The sequence below is a fragment of the Nesoenas mayeri genome, assembly GCF_963082525.1.
Source record: "Nesoenas mayeri genome assembly, chromosome: 1".
NCBI classification, from domain to species: Eukaryota; Metazoa; Chordata; class Aves; order Columbiformes; family Columbidae; genus Nesoenas; species Nesoenas mayeri.
Window position 1 is genome coordinate 102,340,235 of NC_137541.1, and position 24,766 is coordinate 102,365,000.

The 24,766-nt window shown below is 38.8% G+C and overlaps 1 protein-coding gene across 1 annotated transcript in view; it reads left to right on the forward strand.

Moving 5' to 3' along the window:
• Nucleotides 1-24,766, forward strand: part of WWC3 (WWC family member 3) — a gene marked incomplete at both ends in the record, with an annotated part of 99,966 nt that overhangs the window by 20,905 nt on the left and 54,295 nt on the right. The window contains 2 exons of the mRNA XM_080363700.1: nucleotides 16,890-16,999; nucleotides 21,752-21,955. Coding sequence (XP_080219826.1) covers nucleotides 16,890-16,999; nucleotides 21,752-21,955 — 314 coding nt within the window. The remainder of the gene's footprint in view (nucleotides 1-16,889; nucleotides 17,000-21,751; nucleotides 21,956-24,766) is intronic.

A 24,766-nucleotide genomic window follows, 5' to 3' on the forward strand; every position in this document is an offset into this window, starting at 1 on the left:
GCAGTGTGGTTTAGAGATATCTTGGATCATTGATTTGCTGCTTTGCATGTTGTGCTTTGTTTTAGAGAGTTTAGGTGTTTTGGGCTTTTTTTTTTTGTTTCGTTTTTGTTTGTTTGTTTTTTTACGGGGAAGTGACTGATGTTCTTCCCCACATCATCATTCCACTTGAGACTTTACTGGTGTCTTAAATTAGTGTATTTATTACTGCTTCTTTGTTGAGAGCAGTTAGGGGAAATTAATTGTCTCCATAAAACTAACTTTTTCAGGAATTAGAAGCATTGACTCATTGCGAGTAAGATGCATTGCTCAATATACGGCCAGAGGGAAGGTGGTGGTCCAGACCAGTCATATCTGTAAAACTTAGGCTTCCATTAAAATGTAGCACAGCAACACAGTTTAACCAGGTGTGTAGTTAGGTTCCTTGCATCAGAAGACTGTTCTGAAAAGAGCTTGAAAATGATCAGAGTCTGAAAAGCAGTGCTGCTGAATGGTGATTAAAAATACTTTGTTAATTTGGTCGAGGGGGAGTAGATATAATGCAATATGGTAGCAATTTATTCAGCTGGTGGTATCTCTATTGTAGTCTAATTAGAATTTGAGGGCAAAATTGTCAAGGAACTTCTTGAGGATGTTAAAAATTTAGGATCAGACTTTCAACTGTGATGATAAGTAGGAAAGGGATAGCCTGGAGACCTTTGTTCTTCTAACAGATTCAATCCTCAATAATTCCTTGTTGTTGTGCCACGGCAGAATTAAATCAGAAAATACAAATCCCATGAAAAAGAATCCTGTGGATTTAATACTAGGAAGAATGCAGAGTAGGGATGTATGTAAACATCTGAGTTCACTTGTGGGGAAGTAAGACCTGCAAAAGGAAGCTGGATGAAGGGTGATGGCAGAAGACAGGCTTCCCTGGCAGCAGCAGCAGTAGTCTAGGAAATGGTGAGAAAAAACTCTTCTTCAAATTAGTTGTTCAGTTGTACAGGATGGGGGAGGAAAGAGGGAGTACTCCTGTTTCTTTTTCCATGGCTGTCTTATGAAAGGCTGTGTTCTTGCTTAATGGGTAATCGTAAAAATTTTTTAGAAAGTGATACAACATGAAAATGTGTGGAGCAGAGTAAGTGCGTAAGAGTCATTACCACATTTTTCTGGGAATTTCCTATCATGCTTGTATGTGCTCTCCTGCCTTCCCGTGCACCATCATTTCCCTTTCAGTTCACTTGGGTTTCCTAATAGCCTTTGAGGGGTGGTGGTGAGTTTCTGAAGTCCTGGTCTCTTAAACAGACTTTAGTCACAAAGTTTTCAGTACACATTAGGCATCCGCTGTCTGGAATAATAATAATCGTGGCTCAGTCTGCCTCATACCTTTCTTTTACTGGACCTCCTGAAGCATTGCTCATCAACCCAACTAAGCAGGCAGGCTTACAGCACTTCTGAAATCTGTGGATATTTTTCTCTTTCGAGCTACTCAGAGATTGAATCATTAAATCTTTCAGTAATTGGAAATAGCCGCTTGTTGGGAAGACTTTGCCATCTATCTCAAATTTTTGCTGATTGACTCCTATGTCCAGGAGACAGATCTACAGTAGCTCCCAGTGTGTGTTGGACTTTTTAAACCAGTCTTAACAGATAAATGGATTAATTGGTGTTTTCCAAACATGTTATCCGTGACAAGTTCCTATCTCATTAGGTCTTAACCTTTCACGAGTAATGGAAGAAGTGTTCACATTGGGGATTACTGCTCCTGCAGGCAACAGTACCACTGCCCAGCAGTGGATGTTCAAAGGTGTGAGCCTTAATGTACTCTTAGGACACTACGAGTTGGATTAACAGCTTTTTATGAATAGTAGGAGACCTTGCTCACCTCCTACCTCCTCTACATTGGCTTTTTTTTTTCTTGTCTGATACAAAGTAAACTGATTCCATTCAGTAATTGTGGGGGGAAAAAAAAAAACCAAACCCAAAACACTACTTTCCCCTTCCCTGCTTTTTTGCGCCTTTTTTTTTTCCCTTCTTCTCCAGTTCTAGTGAGTTGAAGCCTACCTAGCTAAGCTAGCTTACTGAGTGACTGGATGAGTGTCAGAAGTGGTAGTGCTATGGAATGATGGGATTGTGCCATTTAGGGCAGCAGGGGGGATGCATTTGAAGACAACAGAAATATCTCTGGTTTGATTGTACCAAGCTGTTAATCTAGCTTCCATACAAAGCCACAGGTTGAATTTATGTAATAGCTGGTGTGAAGTGCACAGAGGGGGATAGAGCTCTGTTCCGAGTTTCAGAGCAGAGGGATGTAAAGGACAGCATCATCGGCTGGTCCCATCTTTTCCCATCCTGTTGATTAGATTGTGTCCTGTTCACACTGTTCCCAGCCAGGTCCTTCTGCTCCAGCTCCACTGTTAGTCCTTTTCCCTGTGCTTCTCCTTCTCTGTCTCTGCCTCCTCGCATCATTTATTGTTTTGTGATTGCCACCTTCTCTTCTTCCAGCACCTGTTTCCCGTGCTCCTCATCCTTCTTTATCAAGGTGTGCCTGCTTCCTTCTTTTCCTCCATGGCATTTGGGTGCTAACAGGGATTGCATTGACACTGGGAGTAGAACCTGGCTTCCTAATCTCTGTTCCCCAAATACGAGGAGCAGGGAGCAGGTTGTATTGGAAAATGTTTTCCTGGGGCTGCTCCATGCAGCTGGAGCAAACCTCCGGGTGCCCTGGCACACTGGGATTAGGTGAGTGTGTAGCCAGGATAGGTTTTGGGAAGCTGGTGCGTGTTCAGTTAATTAATTAATCTGCAAAGAACAGGGCTTCCATACTTCAGAGTTACATTGAGCGCGTGCAACAATATTCCCCCTCTTCAACTCCCTTGTGCCTTCACCAAACTTGAATATTTTATCATGGGGATAGTCAGAGACCTAAAAAATTCAGGTCCCGGTGTTAGTAGTGCTGAGATTATCTGGCAAGGCTACTGTAGAAATTCTGGCATGGAGGTGGGGAGGGACAGTGTTTTTTCCTCTGCTTCATTGTTTCAAATGGGTGAGCTGTTTTAAATGAAAGTTCTCATAAGAGATGAGAATGGGGCACACCCTCAGGAGGGAGAACTTCAGCCAGAAGCACTTCAATCAAGCAAAATTAGAAGCAATCAAAAAAATTGCCTAATGAGGCAATGCCTAATGAATCATATTAGACTTCCTAATGAATGGGTGGCACTGCATTATAGTAATGTGTAGATGATACAGCTTTGTACTACAGCAGTATTTGGATACCTGCTACTTTTTGTTTGTTGATATGCAATACTTCAAGATAAACAGTTCAGATACTTATTCTGCAATGTACATCTTTTTCAATACAAACAAACACTGCTCTTACCACTATGGAAAATATGCTCTTGGTCAACCACGAGATGTTGGGCAAGGTTGCAAGAATGACGAGCTGAAGTTTTGTGGCCTATATTATGGAGGAGGTCAATTAGATGATGACAGTGATTCCTCTGACCTTAAAATATGGACCAGGACAGCTGGGGCCACTCTGTGCTGCCGTGGTGGAAGTTAGAGGCTTCCTGCAGCTCTGGCTTCCTCGAAGGTTCAGGGCCGGGAGGGAGGGAGCTGAAACTGGCTTTTGTGGCTTTTAAACTCTCCTTCCTAGTACTGGAGCTGTTCTTGGATATGGAGGATTGCATGCTGTGCACTGAAAATATCTGCATTTACTAACTGCAAAGGAATGTGTAAATATAGAAAAATATGCAAGTGCAGAAGATTACCCCCCAAATATGTTACTGTGTGGTTCAAGGGTCCTTTGAATGAGCAATATCTGAAGGGAACCTTTGGAAGAGACACCTACAACTTCTAGAAGGACTTGTCATTTACAAATAATAATAGTACAAACCACAGAACTTGGTTTCCTGAGTTGCTGTAAATGGAAGTGTGTTGTTAACACTCCTTTTCTAACACAAATGTAGGAAGCTGGCAAAGTAGTTAATTTCAGTGCCCTAGAAAAGTTTAAAGCGAAATAATCTAAGGAAACGGAAGCCTCTATTTTTAACCTTCTCAGTCATGGGAGACAGGGAGGAAGAAGAGGAGGCCATCTACTGTTGAAGTCTCTTTATTATGTTACTGCATGCATTTAATCAAATTTCCTCTGCTGTTTCAGTGAAGAGGTACTTGTTACTTGTGGATATTCAGTTATGTTCAAATTAAGGTTAGTGTAGATTTGATGTCATGGTGTATCTTCTAAATTTTTTTTATTTTTGGGTTTGAGCAAGTTAAGATTCATTCCCCCCCCCCCCCCCCCCCCCCACTGTTACTATTAATAAAAAGTACATTATCTGGCTGGACTACTTTGGATTTTTCACAAAATATTTTTTATTGATGTATTTTAACAAAAGCACGACAGTGAAATTATGAGTAATTCATCATATTACTTACTTGGAAGTACCTCATTGATCTAGCTTGAAGCTTAAATATAGTGTATTGCACAACTACTGGCAACCGTAGAAGTTATAGTATCAAACTCAATAACTGCAACCACTTAGAAAAATTTCAGATGAACATAAATCTGTAAAACTGTCTTTTGCTTTAGGATATGTTACTAAATCACTAATATCGGTTGGGGAATACAGTGCATTAGTTTGCAAGGTCAGCATTAAGGAGGACTGTATGAGGCAAGTGTATTTGGGGATGGTAATAATACTGCGATAATTAAACTTTGGGAAAATGGGCTAAGTTTTCCTAAAAGTTTGAAAACTACTGGTTGACAAGAGAGTTGGCCTGAGTGTGGAAGCAGTTGTAAGATTTTAAGTATGTATTTTAAAGAATCTTCTTGCCAGCACCTTCATTAACATTAAATATTTGTAGCTTATGTGGATTTGTGTTCGTGACTGTTAGGTTGAGAATCAAAAGCTTAGGAATGATATAAACTAATGCGTCATAAAGAAAATAATTTGGCAACTGTATGTGTGATTTTAAAGCAAAAACAAAGAATGAGCTGTGAAGAAAATGTACAAGGTGGCAAATCGTTGCAGAACCATGACTTTTTTTTCTTTAGGTGATTATTGGGCTCTAAATAATTTATTTTACTTAGTAGGGCGGTTGTTGCTTCAGTGGTATGAAAGAAGCAAAGATTTTAGACATACAATTTCTTCTGTTAGATTTGATAGGTTTGGAAATAAAAGACACATTTCAAGCACAGATTTTTTAAATAGGTTTATTTTTAGACTACTTTTAATACCTTAAAGGTAACTATTAACTGTTTTTTGTAATACCAGTAAAATATGGAGCTTTTAAATAAGTAAGTAGATTGAGGATGTCTGTATGTGTATGCTAATATATACAGTATTCACTAATGACTTGTCCATCACCATTCTAGGCAGCTGAAAAGTGTGCCCATATGTGCTTGACTAAGGGTCTCTAACTCCTGGAAGAGCAGAAAAAACTTAAATAATGAGGTGACTGCCATAGATCACTGCTTGCAAGAAATGGAGTCTGAAACCAAAAGCATCAAAGATCCTGTCAACATATTTCCACTTCAGTTACTTAGAGCTAAGTCGAGCTTAGTAGCTCCTCAGTCAAGTGATTGAATTGATGCCCTTGGACCACGTGTGTGTGTCACATTAGTTGCGCTCTTTCGCTCCCACGTGAAGTATTGCTTTGTTAACATAGTTCAGAAACTTTAAAAGAGAAGCAGTCTGGAAAGTCTGCCTTACAAATCTGCGGCATAGTTTGGGCAGGGGTGTGCTGGAGCACAGTGTAATGCCCTCTCTGGTCGCAGGCTTCCCTCTGGGCTCACAGGTGCCCACACCATTGAGGGGGGTTTGAGGCCAGGGCTGTGGCCTTTTAAGAGGCAAAATTTCTCTGCTGTACAGGCAAAGTCAGTGCGTGACAGCCCAGTAGCACCTTAGAAGATGTTACACAGAAATGGGACACGAGTCCATCAAAATTCCAGGAATGTGATAATTTAACATGTCTGAGAAGTGCCATACATGGTACTTTTAGGAAAAACACAGAACTAGTATAACAATATTTTCAAGTGGGCTGGAGGAGGAGAAGGGGGAGCAAACCTATTCTGAAAGGTTAAATGAGAAACTCTTGTATTGAATTTCTAAAATTAGCTGGTAGTGTAGACTTTTCTGGGTGTGAGGCATTTGTTTACTGTTTTACCTCACAATTTGTTTTTAATAGGATGTATGTGAAGTCATGGGTATGTATATACTTTTGGCACTTACCTACACATTGCTTTGTTCTGAGACTTGAAAAGAATGGTTTATTGAATATATATTTTTCCAACCATTGTTTTATGCTCAGTCCAGTTGTAGTTACTTTTTCCTCCCATTGTTTGTCATTTTCTGCTTCATTTCTCTAGAAACTGTTTTTGGTAACTTTTAACATGTGTTTTCTCTTTTACTAGTATCATTGAGTAATACTTATTTGTGGAAACAGTTTCATTAAATTATTTCAGTAAAATGTAATTGAATATACTCCAAGTATAGTAAGTTTTTGCAGGATTGGGGCTTAAAATATTTTAAAACGTCGAATTACTGAAATGTTCACCAGTAGTTGTGCTGAGGTTGTTTCTGCACATAGACATGAAGTGTCTGTTCCTAATCTCATTAATCTTCAGTTTACCTCTAGGGGAATGCTAGTAAAATATAGTTTTGTTATAGCTTATTCTAAAACATTGCTTCTCTTAGACCACGGAAGTGTAAAATCCCTGTAGCATGATGTTCATTGGGATGTTTTCTAGCATAAGGAGCCTTCTCTGTATATGAGAAGCATTTTCTTCAGTTAGTAACCAGTTGCAGACCACATCAGGATGTAATTGTGTGTATACCTCAAGATTCTGGGGTTAATCTCTGTGCATCTTCAACTGCTTGCCTTCTAGTTGGCCCAAAGATTACCACTTAACCTAAGATTCTCAGTTTTGCTGACTGAGGCTTGTCTGAAGTGATTTAAAGCTATAATGTGTTCACAGAAGTGTTTTACAGTGCTTTCTTTATTGAAGAATGTTTAATTTAAGCCTCTGCCATTTGACACTTGAGTGGTATTTGGACAGATCAATAAATTGACCGTGTGTGTGTGTATGTATATATATATACACACACACATATACATATGTAGATATATATAATTATTTCTAATCCATCTAGTTGATAAAGAAGAATGATAAATTTAAGGTGGGGGGGCCTTTAGCAGTGCAGAGCCAACTGTTACAAACGTACAGAAACTTGTATTACCAAAGGCTGTTAGAATGTTTTAGAAAAATCTCTGTCATGATGTTATAATCACAGACTTCAAAATTTTGAATAAAAGTTTAGTCTAGCAAGTTCAGACTTAGGGATAACAAGCTATTCAGCAAATGGCGAGGTGAGGTTAGCAACAGAACATAACAAATGGAAATAGAGTTCTGAAGTACTTTACCTTTTTGCTTCTGTTCTACTCTAGAGATAGCCAAGATACCTTAGTAAACTAGAAATGAAATGTAATAGTGAAGAGGCAATGTAATAGTGAAGATGTGCTAATTTTTTTTTTTTATACGAAGTTTAAGTGATCCTGCCAGGAGTCTGCAGGAAGCATTCCATTACATGGTAGTGTCTTGCCGCATTTAAGACCATTTTAGTTACTGGTTATTGAGATGTAAAACTTCTTTGGATGCCTCCTTCCAACGTGGAACTTAACAGACTTGAGTTTGGAGTTTTATGTCCTGTTTTTCTTCCTCCTTGTCGGCTGGGAACACCCCTTTTCCTGCCTGCTTAATTTTCTTCCCATTTTGAGCTCCTCCCATTATTCTGGTTCATGTGCGAAGGGCTTATTATTAAGAACTTGCTGGTAAAGGTTCACAGATGCATCTTTTCACCATTACTCAGCTGGCTTCCATTAGGAAAGTACAGATGTTTCCTCCTGATGTAGTAGTTGCATACAGAAGGTGTGACCAGTGCTCAGAAGAGAACAATTTTGTGTGTATATACAGACCCTTATGCACAAGCACATCACAGAATCACAGAATGGCTGAGGTTGGAAGGAACCTCTGGAGATCATCTAGTCCAAGCCACCTGCTAAAGCAGGGTCACCCAGAGCAGATCACACAGGAATGTGTCCAGGTGGGTCTTCAAGGGGCAGCCTGTTCCAGTGTTCTGGCACCCTCAAGGTAAAGAAGGTTTTCCTCATATTCAGATGGAACCTCCTGTGCTTCAGCCTGTGCCTGTTGCCCTATCCTTGGGCACCACTGAAAAGAGTCTGGTCCCATCCTCTTGACACCCACCCTTGAGATATTTATAAACACTGATGAGATTCCCCTCTCAGCCTTTTCTTCTCCAGGCTGAACAGACCCAGCTCTCTCAGTCTCTCCTCATAAGAAAGGTGCTCTCGGCCCCTAATCATCTTGGACACTGCCCTCTGTGTAACAGTATAGCAACTCATCACCTCTCCTAGTGTCTCTTATAGGATGGTTTAGTTAACTGGTGGGCAGGATTGTGCCAAAGTAAGCCAGTCAGAATTTTGAGTTCTCAGACCAGAGGAGTAATTGTAAAACTAAGGTCACAACTGCCAAGCCATTTATTAGACAAAACTGAGCCTAGAAATATACTTTAATATGTACTGAGGACATAGAAATCTGAGAGCTATGTGACTTGCCCTTCTCTAGTAGAAGGCTACAGAGTTGTGGTTTTGAAGGATGGAAGAAATAGAGAGATAATCTTCAGGGCTGGCCTGTACTAGCAAGGACCTCAGTTACAATAACATGTAGTTGGGAAACAGTTTTATTCACAGAAACTGATGAAAAAACATTGATTCTGATTCAGTGACACTAGAAAACTAGAACATTGCTTCACTTGCTTTCTGCAAAGCTGTGCTGTGTCTGAATAGGTGTAGTGTAGTGTTAGGCTTCTGACACAGGGGGAAGAATTAAGTTTGCTTCTCAGATTCAGAAGTTCCCCATTAAATTGTCTTTATCTTTCAATTTAGGCTTTTGATTTTTATCTGGTGTGTGGTTTTTTTTTTTCTTTCTTTTTTTTTAGTCTCTCCCAATATGCAAGTCCTTAAGAAGATCGTGTAAATATTTAGAGATTTTGAGACAAAGACAGCTTTATTAGGATTGGCAAAAGAAAAGTCCTAAATATCTTGCATGTAACTCTTTCTAGCTAAAACCATTTTCAATAAAAACGTCCAATTTGACATCAGTTTAGAACTGGAGTCTCCCAATTTTTCCCTCTTAATTGTCTTATCTGACACATATTCCTGCTCTCCTTCTCGTATGGCTTATTCCAGGCCACCATATGTTATTTTGTCTGCTTTCTGGTCTAGGTGTCAAGTCACCTGCTGCCCAGACTGCCTTCCCTCAGCCAACCCCTCCAGCGACGACCTCTGCCCTACTGCTAATCTCAGGTTCTGGCCGGTGGCTTTGTACAGGTGCCTGTAACTTTGGGCTATCTGTGCATACACAAAGAAAACATATTTTCAGGCACTCATGGACAGTCTTACTTAACCCCTCTGCCCTCATTTTTTTAATTATCCTCTGTAAAAAAATAGTAAGTAGTAGAAGCAAAAGCAGATTTCTTAAAAGCACTAACATTTAACCTAGCTATGATATTTGAAGGAGGAATTTTAGGCATCTTGATGAAATGTGGTTATATTTTCAGCAATAATATTTGTGTCCTGAATTTGGATATGGATCATAGCTGCTGTTAAGAAATGGATAGCTGCTTGGAAGACTTGGCTGCTCATGTGGAACTGTTTCAGCAGTTCCTGAGCAGCCAGACAAGTTATACGAGAGCTACAGTTGGACATAGCATTTTATTTTATGTTTCAACATACTAAGCCAATATTTCATAGTTGTTTTTTTAAGAGTATGATAAAGGAAAAAACAGAAGTATATTATTTCTCTCTTGCTTGTTAGTAAGTGTTTGTTATTTCTAGAATAGTGAAAGGAGGCTAGAGGGTGTCCTCAGGTACATTTCTTGTAGGTATTTACAGGCAGTATGAACTTCTGTTACTTGTAAGTCAACAAATGGTGTAGGTTGTCTTTTACTCATGTAGCTTCACATACATTTTGCATCACAAAATCTGATTGTTCAGGATTTTCATGGCCACCTGGCCTGTTAGCATGACATGTAGCAGTGAATATGTTATATATGATGAACAGTTTTCATATAATAGTGTATAATACCCTGTCCCTCAGAAAAGTGTTAGTGAGACTAAGAAAAAAAGTAAAGGAACTGCCTAGCATGAAGGAGTGAATTCTTTTTGTCTGAGAAGTGAATTCATTTTGGCTGAGAGGGGATCTTATCAGTGCTTATAAATATACCAGGGGTGGGAGTCAAGAGGATGGGATCAGACTCTTTACAGTGGTGCCCAATGATAGACTGAGGGACAGTGGGCACAGAGTGAAGCACAGGAGTATGAGGAAAACCTTCTTTACCTTGAGGGTGCCAGAGCCTTGGAACAGGCTGCCCAGACAGGTTGTGGAGTCTCCTTCTCTGGAGACATTCAGACCCACCTGGACACATTCCTGTGCGATCTGCTCTGGTGAACCTGCTTTATCAGGTGGGTTGGACTAGATGATCTCCAGAGGTCCCTTCCAATCCCAGCCGTTCTGTGATTCTGTGTGGTGCACAACACAGGACGTGATGATCTGAAATGCTGTAGGACACATCATTCAGGTTTTGCTTGCCAAAATAGAGTGCGTCTGCATTTTGGTCGATACATTGAGCTTTCATAACACTGTTTCCATTTTTCCCCAATGTTTTTCTTCAGCAGGAGGTCATGAGAGAGGTAGTAGCTGATGCCACTTATTTTCTTTATCCACATGAGCTCAGCTGTCTGTGAAACAAGGGCATTTATGGGCTGAGGAATAAGGTGGCTGATAAAGTTGCCATCTATGCTGCCCTGTTGTACAGATGTTAAAGCTGTTTTTTAACCAGCTCCTGAAGCAGCACAGCTTACAGAATGGGATTAAATGGAGCTGCTGCCAGCTTGTTTGCCATGCTTTGAACAGTGGCAAGCCATGGCTCAGGAGGTCGTGGTTGAGGAGTAACTCAAATATTTGTGGGAGTGACATGCTTGTCAGCTGTCTCAGCATAGGTTGTCCAGGTGTGTATTACCATGAGGTTAGGGCAGTTAAGACTTGTTTCAATTAAAAAAAAAAAAAAAAAGTTGTCCAATTAATGAATACACATTTTTGTTGACACAAAGATGTTGATTCATTATTGTAGCTGGATAGTGTCATCCTGTGCCTTCTCTTTTGCACACGGATGTATGCTGTGTTGGCTTATGTTTCTGTGAAATTAATTGAATCAAATACACTGATTTGATGCTATTAGCACTCTTTCATGTGCTTATTTGCTGTTGTTTTAATAAAAGACTGAAAATTACTGCAAAATACAATGTGGTCTTAAAATGCTCAATTTCAAGTGACCTTTAGAAGAGCTGATGCTTTTATTTCCTTGCTGTAGGGTAGCATTTTAATTCCAAGGGAAATGTACCCCAGTGATGACTGAATACAAGTTACCTCCTGTAAGTCAGTGTCCTGAGGACAGAATCTCATTTGTAGAAATTTCTGTATGGCCATCTGTATTGTGGATTTATTTTAATGAAGGATTGAGTAGATGTTCCGTAAGTTGCTTTATTTAGAACTCAAAGTTAAATTGTGTAGTAAAATGAAGATATATCGTTTGGATTAAGAAGAAAGTAATGGGGAATTTTTTTATCTTGAAACTATACACATGTAGTTTGGTGAACTTCGTTGTACTTTTGACTGAGCAGTCAGTGTATCATTTGCCGAACCTTATTTCAAGATCTGCCTGACATGTCCCTGCCCTGCTTGCTGGGGTGGGAGGCAGAGGCTGCTGAGGTGGGAGGTGGGGGCAACCAGGGCAACCTGCTCAGAGGGACCAAGGTCGGGGCTGCTTGAGGGGGTCACGGTCCAGCTGGGTGGCCACAGAGAAGGTCCTGCCTGCTCGGAGCGTGCTGCTGCTCAGGCCTGAGCTACCATGGTGGAGGATATCCATGAAGTGCCTCCAGGACTGCAGTGTGACTTCAAAATTCAAAATAACAACACCCTCCCCCCCATCTTCCCTCTGTGTGAACAGCTCTTCCTGCCTATCTTTGCAAAACAACAAAATATCATCTTCCATTCCTGGTCAGTTTCTTAGGTTTTCTTTTTTGCTGTGCGGTTGCGGGGAATAAGAGCCACACCACAAGATGAGAGGATTAGTTGAATTTTATAACAATGGCTGTAAAGTAAATTCATATTTGAAAGGAAGTAAGAAAAAAATGTCTGGCCAAAAAGCTTTTAAGTGTGAGCATCTTTTGTCATTTTTGCCTTCTCTCTTTCTCGCCTTGTGAGACTTCAGTCATATACTCACTGTAATACTTTACTTGGATAAACTGTTGCTAGATTTATCAGAATATTTATGCTTTTCTAGTTATACTATTACTCATTTTTAAATTGCCTAGTATCTTTCTGATCTGTAATATGAATTAATGCAGTTTCTTAGCCTATAATTTTCATTTGTCAGACAAAACCATCTATCCCGTTAGATGGCTATTCAGACTGAGATCAAATTTAAGAGAATATCTCTCCTAATTGTTTGTTGAGGAGTATCAAGTATTATTAGACATTTTCTCTCTTTGCTGTTGGACCTGACCAAAATCAGGAACAAGAATAAAAGCACTGTTGGCTGTTGCTGTTCTTGCATCCTTCCTTCTGTGTCCCTTACATATGGTGGCTTTTCTTCAAAACTTGTTGGTTCTTTTTAATAATTAGCCCTTGTGGTTAGTGCTTTTCTCTTAATTCAGGCCAACTTTGGAAGATAAAGTAACTCTGGATGTAGTTTAGGCATCTACATGTTGTCTGAGAGATGGCAGCTATTTTGCAGCAGCGTTTCTGCTTTGGAAACACCTTTTTGATTTCCTGTTCAAGATCTTCCAAAACCAGGCTCTGTTTGTCTTAGTTTAATTCCATGCAGGAGAAGTTTTGCTCAATTAGACCTAGGGATTTCAAGCAGCCAGAGCCCTCTGATGTGGCATCAGGGCCATGGGAGGACTATGGATCTTATCTAATGTTTCCTGATGCCTTGTGTTTTTAGTGATCTAGTTTTGTTTCTGAAAATCCTTGACGATGGAATTGCTGCCACAAGCTAACATTCCAGCTGTGTTTTGGAGAGTTGAAGTATCCTCTTTGAACACAGAAGTGTTCCTGTATTATTTAAAGATTGATATTTTCTGTGTTATTTTGGAGGGTTGAATTTAGTCTGTTAATGAAGTGTACTAAAGCTGAGATAAGTTTTGCAGTAATTTATCTGAAGTGATATTTAGCCATTGACTTTTGCTGTCTTCCTTCCGACTGACTCCCTGCAATGAACTGATGCATTCAAGAAATATCTGTTGCTGCTACATATACATTACTACAGCTTTCTGAGTTCTAGATTCCTCTTGTGTATGGGTAATGGATAAAGATATGAAATAAGGAGGAGTAAAAACACCTCTTAGTCAGAAACAGTAATTTCTTCTTAGTGAAAACATTTAATTTGGGCAGAGTTAGAGGTGGCAGATCAAAGGCACATGACAATGCTCAAAGATTTTTCCTCTTAGCTTGATTTGCAGAATTTGGGTTATGGGAGATTTCTTACGTGTTTCTGTACTTGCTTTTAGAGGGTTTCGGAGTTGCAAAGATTAGGTGTATAATGACTGAAGAGCGTCATTACTTTTGGAAAGGGTAAACATTTCAAGATAATGAAGAATCAGCAAATCAGTTAATCTGAAGTTATGGTTGGCTCTTTGATAAATGCAAAATTAGCCCCTGTGGATGACTGTCACTTGTACCTGGGCTGTAGATCCAGTGTTCACAACCAGTTAATGATGTAAACTGTTCCCAGAGGAATTCTGTCTTCAGCTGGAAGTTCAGAACCTTCTTATTTGTTTCTTTCCATTGTCATGGAAGGGACAGGAGATGATCACTAGTGACAGATAAAATGCCTTAGTTTGTTTCTCTGCTACTCTGAATAGTGTAGTTCAGGGCAGCCCTGGTTAGTTTTTTATTTAATTAAAGATGCAGCATTTTTGTTCTGTCTTTGTAATACTTCAAAAAGTTTTTGTCTTTATTTTCATACTTTGTGATGTTTTAACAGATGTACCTTGCACAATTCTTTATATAGAAGCAGAAAAGGCCTGTCCTGTTTTCCAGTGCTTAAGCTATATTTAAAAAAAAAAAAGTAAAGCAGTATTTCCAGAAGATACTTGATTTCAGCAGTCTACTGCTGTAATTTAGGGCTGACTTCCAATATCCATATCTGCATCTATTCCCTTTGTTCTTCTGGAAGCCCTTAATTTCCCTAACTGGAAAATAAAAATGATCTTATCTCAGAGTTGTGCTGGTTAAACCAGAAATGTATTTTTTCACTTGGCTTAGTTAAACCAGTACAGAACACAGGGCCCATCTTCCAATTCTTAGTTTTAGCTTTGCGTATTTCGACCTAGGTGAATTGAATTAAGAAGGTTCAGGCTACATAGATATATGTGACTGAATTGAGAATCAATGCGACCTTATTCCCTGTCTGAAGGGAATCCAATTTGGAGCAACTCTGAATATAGTTTAAAATGCTCAACATCAGGTTGTAAATGGTCTGAATATCTGGAAGAAAGATTTCTATGTGTTCTTTTTCTGACAAGCTTTCTTTCAAAACTCTTAATTAAACTGTTCATGCATGCTTTATACTATTGGAATGAAAACCAGTTAGACCAGATGCATTGGCTTTCTTCAGTCTCCTTTTCCCAGAAAGTGAACGTTGTCCTTGTCCTGGAAGTCTAAGCCCTGGTGGGATCATGGAGAGCATTGAATTAAAGTTCTTGTAGTGTGAAAGGTTAGGGTATCATGTGTGGGTTTTATTTATGAGTAAAGAGTGAGGGTGTGTTTGTATAACAGGCAAGCATGTCTTATAACTCATTCCAAAGAAAATCTTGTCTATAGTGTGGTAATGTAGGAGCCAATGTCTAGACTACTTCGAGAAATTGTAAACATGATGTCTTTGGAAAAAAAACATGAGAGTTTAAGAAAAAAATGATGCATGTTATATTTTTAATATTTGACTGAATTCCAAGGAGATCAGAAGTATTTTGGCAATATTTGGTCTGCCTGACTGCTAGATGAATTACTGAAAGAATGCGTATGCCAGTCCATACTAACATTTTCTTTCTAGAATATAGCAGCTTTGGATTTGCATGATTACATGATGTAAACTATGCATTTGTCAGGAATGGAAAATTTTTACTTTAAATAGTGGTGCACCAGTTTGTCTTCATCTTATTAAACTGTTTATACACATTTGAGAATCCATACCGTATGATCAAGCTCTTTATTATTTGACCTAAATAACTTGATCTTTGTGATGTTGTACAGCGCTGTTCAAACGTTACATTTAAGCTAGTTAGGACTTTGAAATTCTATTGCAGTTAATTTATTTCAAGAATACTAAAATAGTTTTAGGAGGCAGGTAAATGCATTTATCTGGTTTGCTGCATGTGAAGTTGTGTGCTTTTTGTTGGTGTTTAAATGATGTGCTTACTGGGCCATTGGAATAGCTAGAAGGTAGTTATAGTAGTATTTCCATCATTTGAAGTCTTTCCCATTGGATTCTTCTTTGTTTTGGGGTGGGGAAGGACTTCTAGTTCAAGGACAGATGTGTTTTAGTTCAGATGAAGTTATTGTTTTCTGCAGGTATTATCAGATGAAGCATAATTACCCCTCCCAATGATCTCTCAATTCCGCAGTGTATTTGTAAGCATAGTCCAAATCTGGTGTCAGGAAACCTTGATTGGGCATTATAACATACAAACAGAATTTCCATTTTATGCCAAACACTGTTATGCCACAGGTTATGCTGAATGTAAGTCAGTCCCTAAATTAATGCATGTATTTAATATTTGGAAAACTGTCTTCATTCTAGTTATTAGAAATGTCTTAATAAATGTTGAAGGTGTTGGATGTATATTCCATGTATAATTGAAATGATTGCATTAATAGCTTTTCTGTAAAGAAATTTTATGGCAGCATTTAGAGGAAAATATTATCTTAGGGGTTAAGTAACGAATAAAATAATGATTTGGGAAATACATGTGATTCAGAAAATGTTACGGATTTTTTTTTTGTATACCCTGATTTTTCTACAACAATGTTGGTTTAGAGTCTTTCTGTAGAGTTTGTAACCCAGTATTTTCAACATTCCTGTCAATATCGAAATTGTTATTTTTGTTTTCTGTTACCCATTGGTCTATCAAGAGATTGCCTAGCAAGGGGTGTGATATTTTAAGCTGCTAGATAGTAACCAGTAAGTACCAACATTACTGTTTCTGCTCTAAAAGCTTCAGAATTCTTTTGAGATGTTTGTCTCTGCTTTTTGAGAGAGAGGAAGTAATTGGGATGAGTCTGGACCAAGAAAAATATAATTAATAGTTGGAAATGTATAACTGAAAAGGGGAGAAATCTATCATGTAGTGCTTTCTTAATTTTTTTCCTCTTTTTTTAAAGAACAAACAATTAAACTGCTTGGCACCTTAAATTAGTTAAAGCCTATAAAGCTTCTAGTAATTTTTCACAGTTGTGAACTCCCGCTTCATGTTTGTGTTGTTTGCAATATGGGAGAAAAACTGGCAGGACTGCATGCCATTGTAATTGAACTGTTAAACATAGAAACTTGCAAGGAGAAGCTTGTCTTACCTGTTCAGAGAGTATCTGTCAGCATATTTAAATGAAATTTTATTTTGAAACTGTATGTTTGTAATCATTAGCACATTCCTAAGCAGCGTGACTTGTTTGTGATCAAATGATGGAGGCATCTTCAAAACATGTAATAATATTCATTGCACTGTAAACTATGCACTTTTTGTATTTATTTGTTTTATTTTTATTTTTACAGGATTACAAAGCCATTGACATTTGCTGACTGTGTCGGTGATGAGCTTCCTTTAGGATGGGAAACTGTTTACGATCAACAGATTGGAGTTTATTATATGGACCACATAAATCGTGAGTAGATGTATGATTGTTTTGAGGAATCCTAGCAAACTGGTGTTAACTGATGGCACTAACTTGGTTTCTGATACCATTTGTGCACCTTGTGCTACAGTGAGAAAATGTATGCAAGTAGGTTCTTGTAGTGTCTATTTTCTCATCTTTCAGATAGGGGCACAATCGTTCCATTTGTAAAGAATTTTACAACCTGTCATTGAGGTATAGTGTATAAAAGTATTTTGGTTTGCTTTATTATACTGTGGAGTATCAATAATTTTGTTGTTGCTTTTTGTCAATTTAATCAACTTGTCATTTGTCAACTTAAAAGATTTTCGTGCTATACTCGTGTATTTGCTATTGTTCCAGTCATCTGTAGCTCACTCTTCTGTATTGAAAACCAAAATAAATTTAGAGAAAAGTGACGATTTTTAATTAGAAGCAGTATGAAACAAAATAATCTCATCCTCTCCTAAGCCGTGTATATTTTATGCTTTAATACAGTATGAAGTGCAGTCAAAAAGACAACAAATGTCCCTTTTGGAAACCAAGAGGGAGGAATGTCCAACGTTTTCCCTTTTGGAATATTTTTGAGCTTGGTATTGCCAGTGTCTGGCACGTTTGCCAGTTCTATTTAAAAAAAATTGTCTTATCTTTACAGCTTTGTACTACTGCTGCTGTTAGTGTTGTGCTTCTATCATTAAGCTTCTTATCACCAATGAGTGAATGCTTTCAATATTGTGTGAACTGGCACTTGGCGGGGAGAGAGAAAAGAAGAAAGTGGCTATATAGGCTATCACAGCAATGCTAAATAATGTAATCTGCAAAAACAACCTCAGTACTATCTACTTGAAATCAAGTCAATTAAAAAGTAAAAGTGTAGAAATAGTTTTTGGCTTCCTGCCATTATTGGAATTGTGTATTGTGGTTTCACAATTACATCTTGAAACAAAACAAACAACCCCTCCCCAGAAACCCCCAACCAACCAAAAAAACCCGCCCCCCCAAAAAAAAACCAACCAACCAACCAAAACAAAACAGACCACAAAAAAACCACAAACAAACCCCCCCAAAACCAAAACAACAGAGTAACACATGTTCCCATGATATTGTTTGACCCACACAGGCACTTATTTGTTCTGAAATTAAGATCACAAATTAAATAATAAACTTTAAAGAGCTGTTAATGCACTAATTGCAAGGATAGATAGACGGGGCAATTGAAAGGCAATAAATACAGACTGTTAGATAATTCTTACAATAACTCAGTTTAAAAGAAGTAGTAGCTTAATGATTGCTGTTTAAACTGTCATTAAACTTTAATTAATACTGAAGTTAAATAAAAAGTGTGGTTTACGTTGGAGTATGCTAATGGAGTGTACTTGTACCAACTTATGTATGTGTGTGTGAATATATATATATTAAAAAAAAAAAAGAAAAGGCAAGGATATTGGCAGGTTTTGACCTTTGTAAAAGGCTTCAGGAGTCTGTATATGTGAGTAGAACCTGAACTCCCAGTGCAATGCTGTGACTAAAAAAAGCTATTGAAGCATCCTACTGATAGGCATCTTTGATAGGAATAACAATCACCATCACATGCAGAAGCAGTCACTCTCTTTTGCTTTTTAGGCCTTGTTATTAGCTGTTTAACCACAGACATCCAGTTTGAACTTACAGAAAGGTTATTAATCACTGTAGTCATGTTAGATCTGGCTTGCATGTTTTTTCTATGCAATCGAGAGCAAAAGAGTCTTTGCAGAGAGAAATTGGGTTCCCAAATGCTCAGTGGGAAGGCACAGAAAGAACATTTATATAAATGGGTCTGGGAAAGTAAAGCTAATCAAATTAGGAATTAAATAAAGGTAATATATCAATAGAGGAATAGAAACTTCATAGGGCCAGTGCTGAACTGAGTGGAGGGGATCATTCTGCAATTAACAAGGTTGCAATATTTGTCTCTTTCATGATAACTAATTACTTGCAGGCCACAGATATTATCCTAAATAGTAATTCAACTGTCACAACAAAATGGGTTTGTCACCCTTAGGCTAATACGGTGCTTGTATATACAAGCAAGATTTATATTAAGAGGGAAGACAGAGCTGATATTACAGCTGGATAGTCATTATTCAAAAATTGGTAGGATACTCAGTCCAGTTTTAAACCGTGGACAACAAAGGTACCCATCAGGACTGCGTTAACCTCATTGTAGAAGCGAGATCTAAAGAGTAGACAATCGTGTGGTATGAGATGGTCGTAGACAGGTGGCAGAGATGATGTAGGAACTGAATAATGTTTTTCTGAAAGGAGTCCCTCTACATTGTATTCTGAACTATGTCTAAAATACTTGAAACAGCGACTTCCACACAAAAACATTTAGACTGCCTTTCTGGCTGACCAGGTTAAATGCTTTATACAGCGTTGCAGTTCTGTGTTAACTGGCAAAACAGAAGTGCTTCGGTTTCAAGAAATACTGTGAGAAAATTCAAGGGTTAATTCAAAGAGGATCTTTCTAAAGTTACGCTGACCAGGGACCTCTTGTGCTTTGTGCACTGTCCAAAGCTTTTTGCCTTTAGACCTTTTAAAATAAAAAAGTAATACATCTGATTTTTTCCAAGCCTCTTGCTATATTTGTGTACCCAGAAAGTACTAAAAAAGATTTCTAGGCAATAACTTTCCATACATATTGAAAAACCCCAGGAACAGAGGAATCTTCTGTAAATCTTAATGGTACTTCCAACCTTGATCTCCATCTTGTTCTCTAAATTCAGTACTTTGTTGACACCCTCACTAAGCTGCTCTTGGCTTTTGTCCAACCATTGCTTAAAAACCTTGGCGGCTGCCAGCCGCAGAATTCCTTTCCCTCCTCCTCTGAGTCTTGGGAGCCTTTGAAGTCTCCTTTAGCCAGCTGGGCATTCCCCAGCGAGGGAATAATATATTCTCTGCATTTTTCTGGGGCTGTTCTTGAATTTTTTTAATTGGTTATAAAGAAATGAAGGAAGTTCATTTTATCATACAATGTAGCTTTAGTTTTGTTGTTACATGGCAAACTTGTGTAGAAATCCAGGGCAAAGTGAAGCCTCTGTACTTCATAGAATGGAAGAGAATATCAGTACTGTACTGAAGAAGTTTTCTGCCTCAGATAAATGCTTCTAGCTTTTGAGAATTCTTCTGAAATAATCTGGTAAGAGATGCAATGTCCTGTAGCGTAGGACCTCAGAAACCTAATGTGTGATACACCACAACATTTGGCTGTTGATTGAGATTAGACCTATTAATATCCTATTCAAAAAGAGACACTTACTAGGATCCAGCTTTTCTGTCTCACAAATATTTATTAATTTCTGCATAGTTTTCCAAAGGGGATTAGCAGTTTTAAGAATATTAAGTTTGCACAGATTTCAGGAATACTTATAGACAGGTGAGACAGCATTGCAAATTGCCAGGCCCTCAATAAAGGATGTTTTCTTCCGTTTGCCCTGCCTGCAGAGCAGGAGGGAGAAATTGCAGAAGTGTAGGCACAATCTTTATACTGCTGCAATGTGAGGAGTTGTGGGGAGAGAAAAATCACAGCTGTACAGAGAAAAGATTTTTAGGAACCTAATACAGAAATCCATTGCAAGTACTGTTCACAGATGAGCGTTGTGTGTGTGTTTATGTCCTTTTCAGATGGCTCTCAAATGGTGGAGCTGCTGGCATGGCCTTCACACCATTAGAATTCTTTAAGTGTTGAGCTCAATCTTTCTTTTATACTTTGCTGTTTCATCGCTGACACTGAATATACTGAATTATGTACAGAAGATTAATACAAAACATAACTGGCTTTCGTCTCTTGTGAGAAACAAAGTTTGGGAAGAGTGACTGGGTACTCACCTCCTGACTGTGCTGCAGGTTCTGTCACTACTTTGAACACTAACATGATTTCTTACTGATAGAGCCTCAGTCATCAGAAATTAACATTCAGTTAAACACCAGACTCTACATGGACATCCTCATGTAAAACACGTTTGCTAGCTTGAGAATGACCACAAAAAAACCCAAACATATGAACCAGTATTTTTTTAGGATTTTAATACGTGTCCTCATCAAATGTCTTTGCAACTGCAAAGAGGTGCTGTGTGGTAATTACATCCAGGAAAGATTTTTTTTTTACTGGAAACCTGATTTTGATTTGTGTTTGAACACAAACTGTTCTAAACTCTGAAAAGGGCAAACATGAGTGTGCTGTTTCTTAAGAAAAAAAAAAAAAAAAAAGAAGCCATTTCAATGCTTTTATGGATTTGAGATTAAAATGCTAACTTTTCTGTTGCATGACCTTATTCTTCCTAATTATGCAGGTATAGTCACTGACCTTTTAGGTTATTATACTTGTGCAGTTATATGTAGTATCTTAAGGTTGTTCCAACTGTTTATAGAGTTATGGGTTAAGCATTGAGATACCTTTTGCTCTCCTATGTGGTTCTGGGTTTTTAGGTAGTTTTCAGAATTTTCAAGCTGTCTTCAAGGGGAAGTTAGAGCCAAAAGACTCTTTTCTTTAGGTTTGCTCTTGTTTGTAAAGAAAAGAATCAAATTTAAATGCCTGTTATATTCAAAAGGGCTTTTCCTGTTCTTCCAGTCTGCATCCTTCCTTCTTCTTGTCCAGGCTGGAATGATTTTGAGCACTGCTCTGTTAGGTGTAATAGTTGAGAACAGACCTTAACAAAATGATTTGTACTTTGTGGGATAGTGCCTTACAATTTTTTTTTTTATTTTTTATGCTTTTCTCTTTAGAGCTCACACAAATTGAGGACCCACGGGAGCAATGGAGAAGGGAGCAGGAACGCATGCTGAAGGAATATTTAATAGTTGCCCAGGAGGCACTCAATGCCAAGAAAGAGATTTACCAAATAAAGCAGCAGCGTTTTGAACTAGCCCAAGAAGAATATCAACAATTGCACAAGATGTGTGAGGATGACAGCCGTTCTTATGCCAGCTGTGAGTTTACTAGTCTTTTCTTGATTTATTCAGCTGCCTCGCTCAATGTGTGGTGTAAAAAATGGTGTGAAGTGTTTCCCTCGCCCAGTTCTCCTCTGAATGCAGGTCCTGACTATAAAAGTGAGGTGCTGTCCTTCGACTCTGTTATTCAGAGACTTCTGTTTCCTGTTAGGTCTATTGGAATATGCTTTTTTTACCATTAAACAGGGATATGTCCCAGCTGGCATCTCTAGCTGTAGTGATACTTTGTGCAAGGCAACAAAGACAAGACTGAATGTTGCTAGACCAGCCACCTACTTGCACTCCTAAATTCATAGATTGTTCCACCCTCGACATGTGGGGGAACCATCGGCTTAGGGGAAGCCTTCTGTGGATCCATGGCCAGTTCACTGACTTCACAAAGAGGTGGGGACAAGGTGATGTGGTCAAGAGTACCTCTGCCCACAAAAGTAGGAAGCGGTGTTTCATTAGTGCATTTCATTCTTGGATACCACCTCTGATCCTAATGCTGGTGGTATAGGTTGCAGAGCTTTGATTTCCTCTGGTAGCTTGAAGTAGGTGATAACACTTTTCCTGAAATCTTAAGTTGGTGCACTGCTGTCATGGCTGGTGCAACAGGAAAAGGTGTCTTTGCTGAAGAGACAAAACAATCTTGTCCAAAGAAGTGTATTCAATGGATACACCCACCAGCTGCCTGGAAACAGAGTGGAGTTCCACTGTGCTGGTGGCTTTCCAGGGGCCGTGTGTGCAGCCATTGTTTAACTGCAGGGTTTGCTGGTAGATGCCAAGTACTTGATAAGTACAGGAAGCTCTGCTTACCCTTTCTGAAAATGTTCAAGAAACCTAACTGTGGCTTGGGGTTTAAAGCAGGCAACTGGATAGAAGCGTTAAGCTATCGATCCAGTGGTATTTATTAGTCCCAGGCAATTCATATGTATGCCAAAATCCTGAATAAAAGATGTTCTGTAGGGCTGAGGTGTCCCAGATGGTCTTGACTCAGTGTTCTTTTACTGTTGAACTAGGATTATCTTTTTGTTTATTTTTAAGCATATGTATTCTGTGATTTAGTTTGTGACATAACTGAACAGTTGTGGCTAGTTGTCCCTGTTACGTTCAAGTTTCTTAAGAGTTATTACAAAAGATCAATTTTCTTATTAAAAAAGAGATTTTTTAAAAAATAAATTATTGTTTAAAGATTGTTTATGGTTTAAAGACTTGGAATAGGGTGATAGTGTCATTAGTATTTCTTTAGATTATGAAATCTAAATATACATTTATTACATTACTTTTCTAGGAACTTGGCCTTTTTTAAAATTCGCAGCAGTTTTGTGGGATATTTTGTTGAATTCAGGGGAATATACAGGAAGAAACTGTTGAAGATGATAATATACCAGAAAATATCACCAGTTTTTCATATTTTTAAAGCTCCTGGAAAAACAGTTTATTGAAACAGCAATAAAATATGACTGAAAATGACAAAATTGTAGCCTGAATGCAAATGCTATGTCAGTTCACTTTTTCTGATAGCTTTTTAGTTGTATCTCTGGAACTGATAATGAAATCCTGTAAAATAATTTAAACCTTTCACTTGTTTTGAGGTGAAAAAAATCTTAATTTTCTACAGAAGTGTTAATATATCTGATATTAGTTTAAGGTCACGTGCATCTGTTTTGAGAAAATGAGATGGGCTGATGAGTTAGATGATACTTAAAAACAAAAAAATCCCTTTGGGGATTAATCATGCTCTCTACTCAAGGTTCCCAAAGGTTTCTTCACTTGTTTTTCTTATTTCAACTCCTCCACTCCACTCTGGGATGCTCGCTTAGGCTCCCAGTTCAGGTGCAATTCGATGGCCAAAGTTGGGTGCTTGGGCTGTGGATATTCCTGCTTCCGCCACCACTTGTTTCAATCAATTTTGTTAAAAGAACTAAAACTTCACATGCTGTTTTCCCTCTATCTGCTTGTGGGTGCTGCCATTGACTCGGTGTCCTGTGCAGGTGAGTGGGAGGTGGCGTGGGCTCAGTGGCTGTGGGCTGGCTGGGAGGTGTCCGTGCAGCAGCTTTGTGACTCAGTCCTGATCAGCGCTGTTTAAAAAAAAAGAAAAATCCATAGAAAATCCTGGATTTAGAGAATTAGTCCAGGCATGACTACTCACTTTGGCAAGTTCCTGCACGCTTGACGTGACCTTCATGTTGCATGCTTCTTTCCAGAGTCAAAAGACTCAGTGCAGATGCAGATAGAGGTTTCAAAGCAGCAGCCTTCAGCTCTACAAAAGGGTGGTGGGTCTGATGACACAACCCCATCTGCTGGCATACCAGGCATTTTTCAGTGGGCCAGTGCTGCTGTGAACCACTCACTGAATAAATCATGGTTGATCTTGCCCAGCCTGGCCTCTGGGACATTTACTTCATCTCTCTGGGCTTTAGCTTGTAACTCCACAGCATGAAATCATTGCCCAACTCTGGATACGCTGTGTGCAGAGCTCCCTTGCCAGAGGTTGATCTGTGTGTTGGTTCCCTGTGCTGTTGCTTTGGGAGGTGACTGGTTTCACAGAAACACAGGATGTTAGGGATTGGAAGGGACCTCAAAAGATCATCTAGTCCAATCCCCCCACTGGAGCAGGAACGCCTGGATGAGGTTACACAGGAAGGTGACCAAGTGGGTTTTGAATGTCTCCAGAGTAGGAGGCTCCACAACCTCCCTGGGCAGCCTGTTCCAGTGCTCTGGCACCCTCACTGAGAAGAAGTTTCTTCTCAAATTTAAGTGGAACCTCTTGTTTTCCAGTTTGAACCCATTACCCCTTGTCCTACC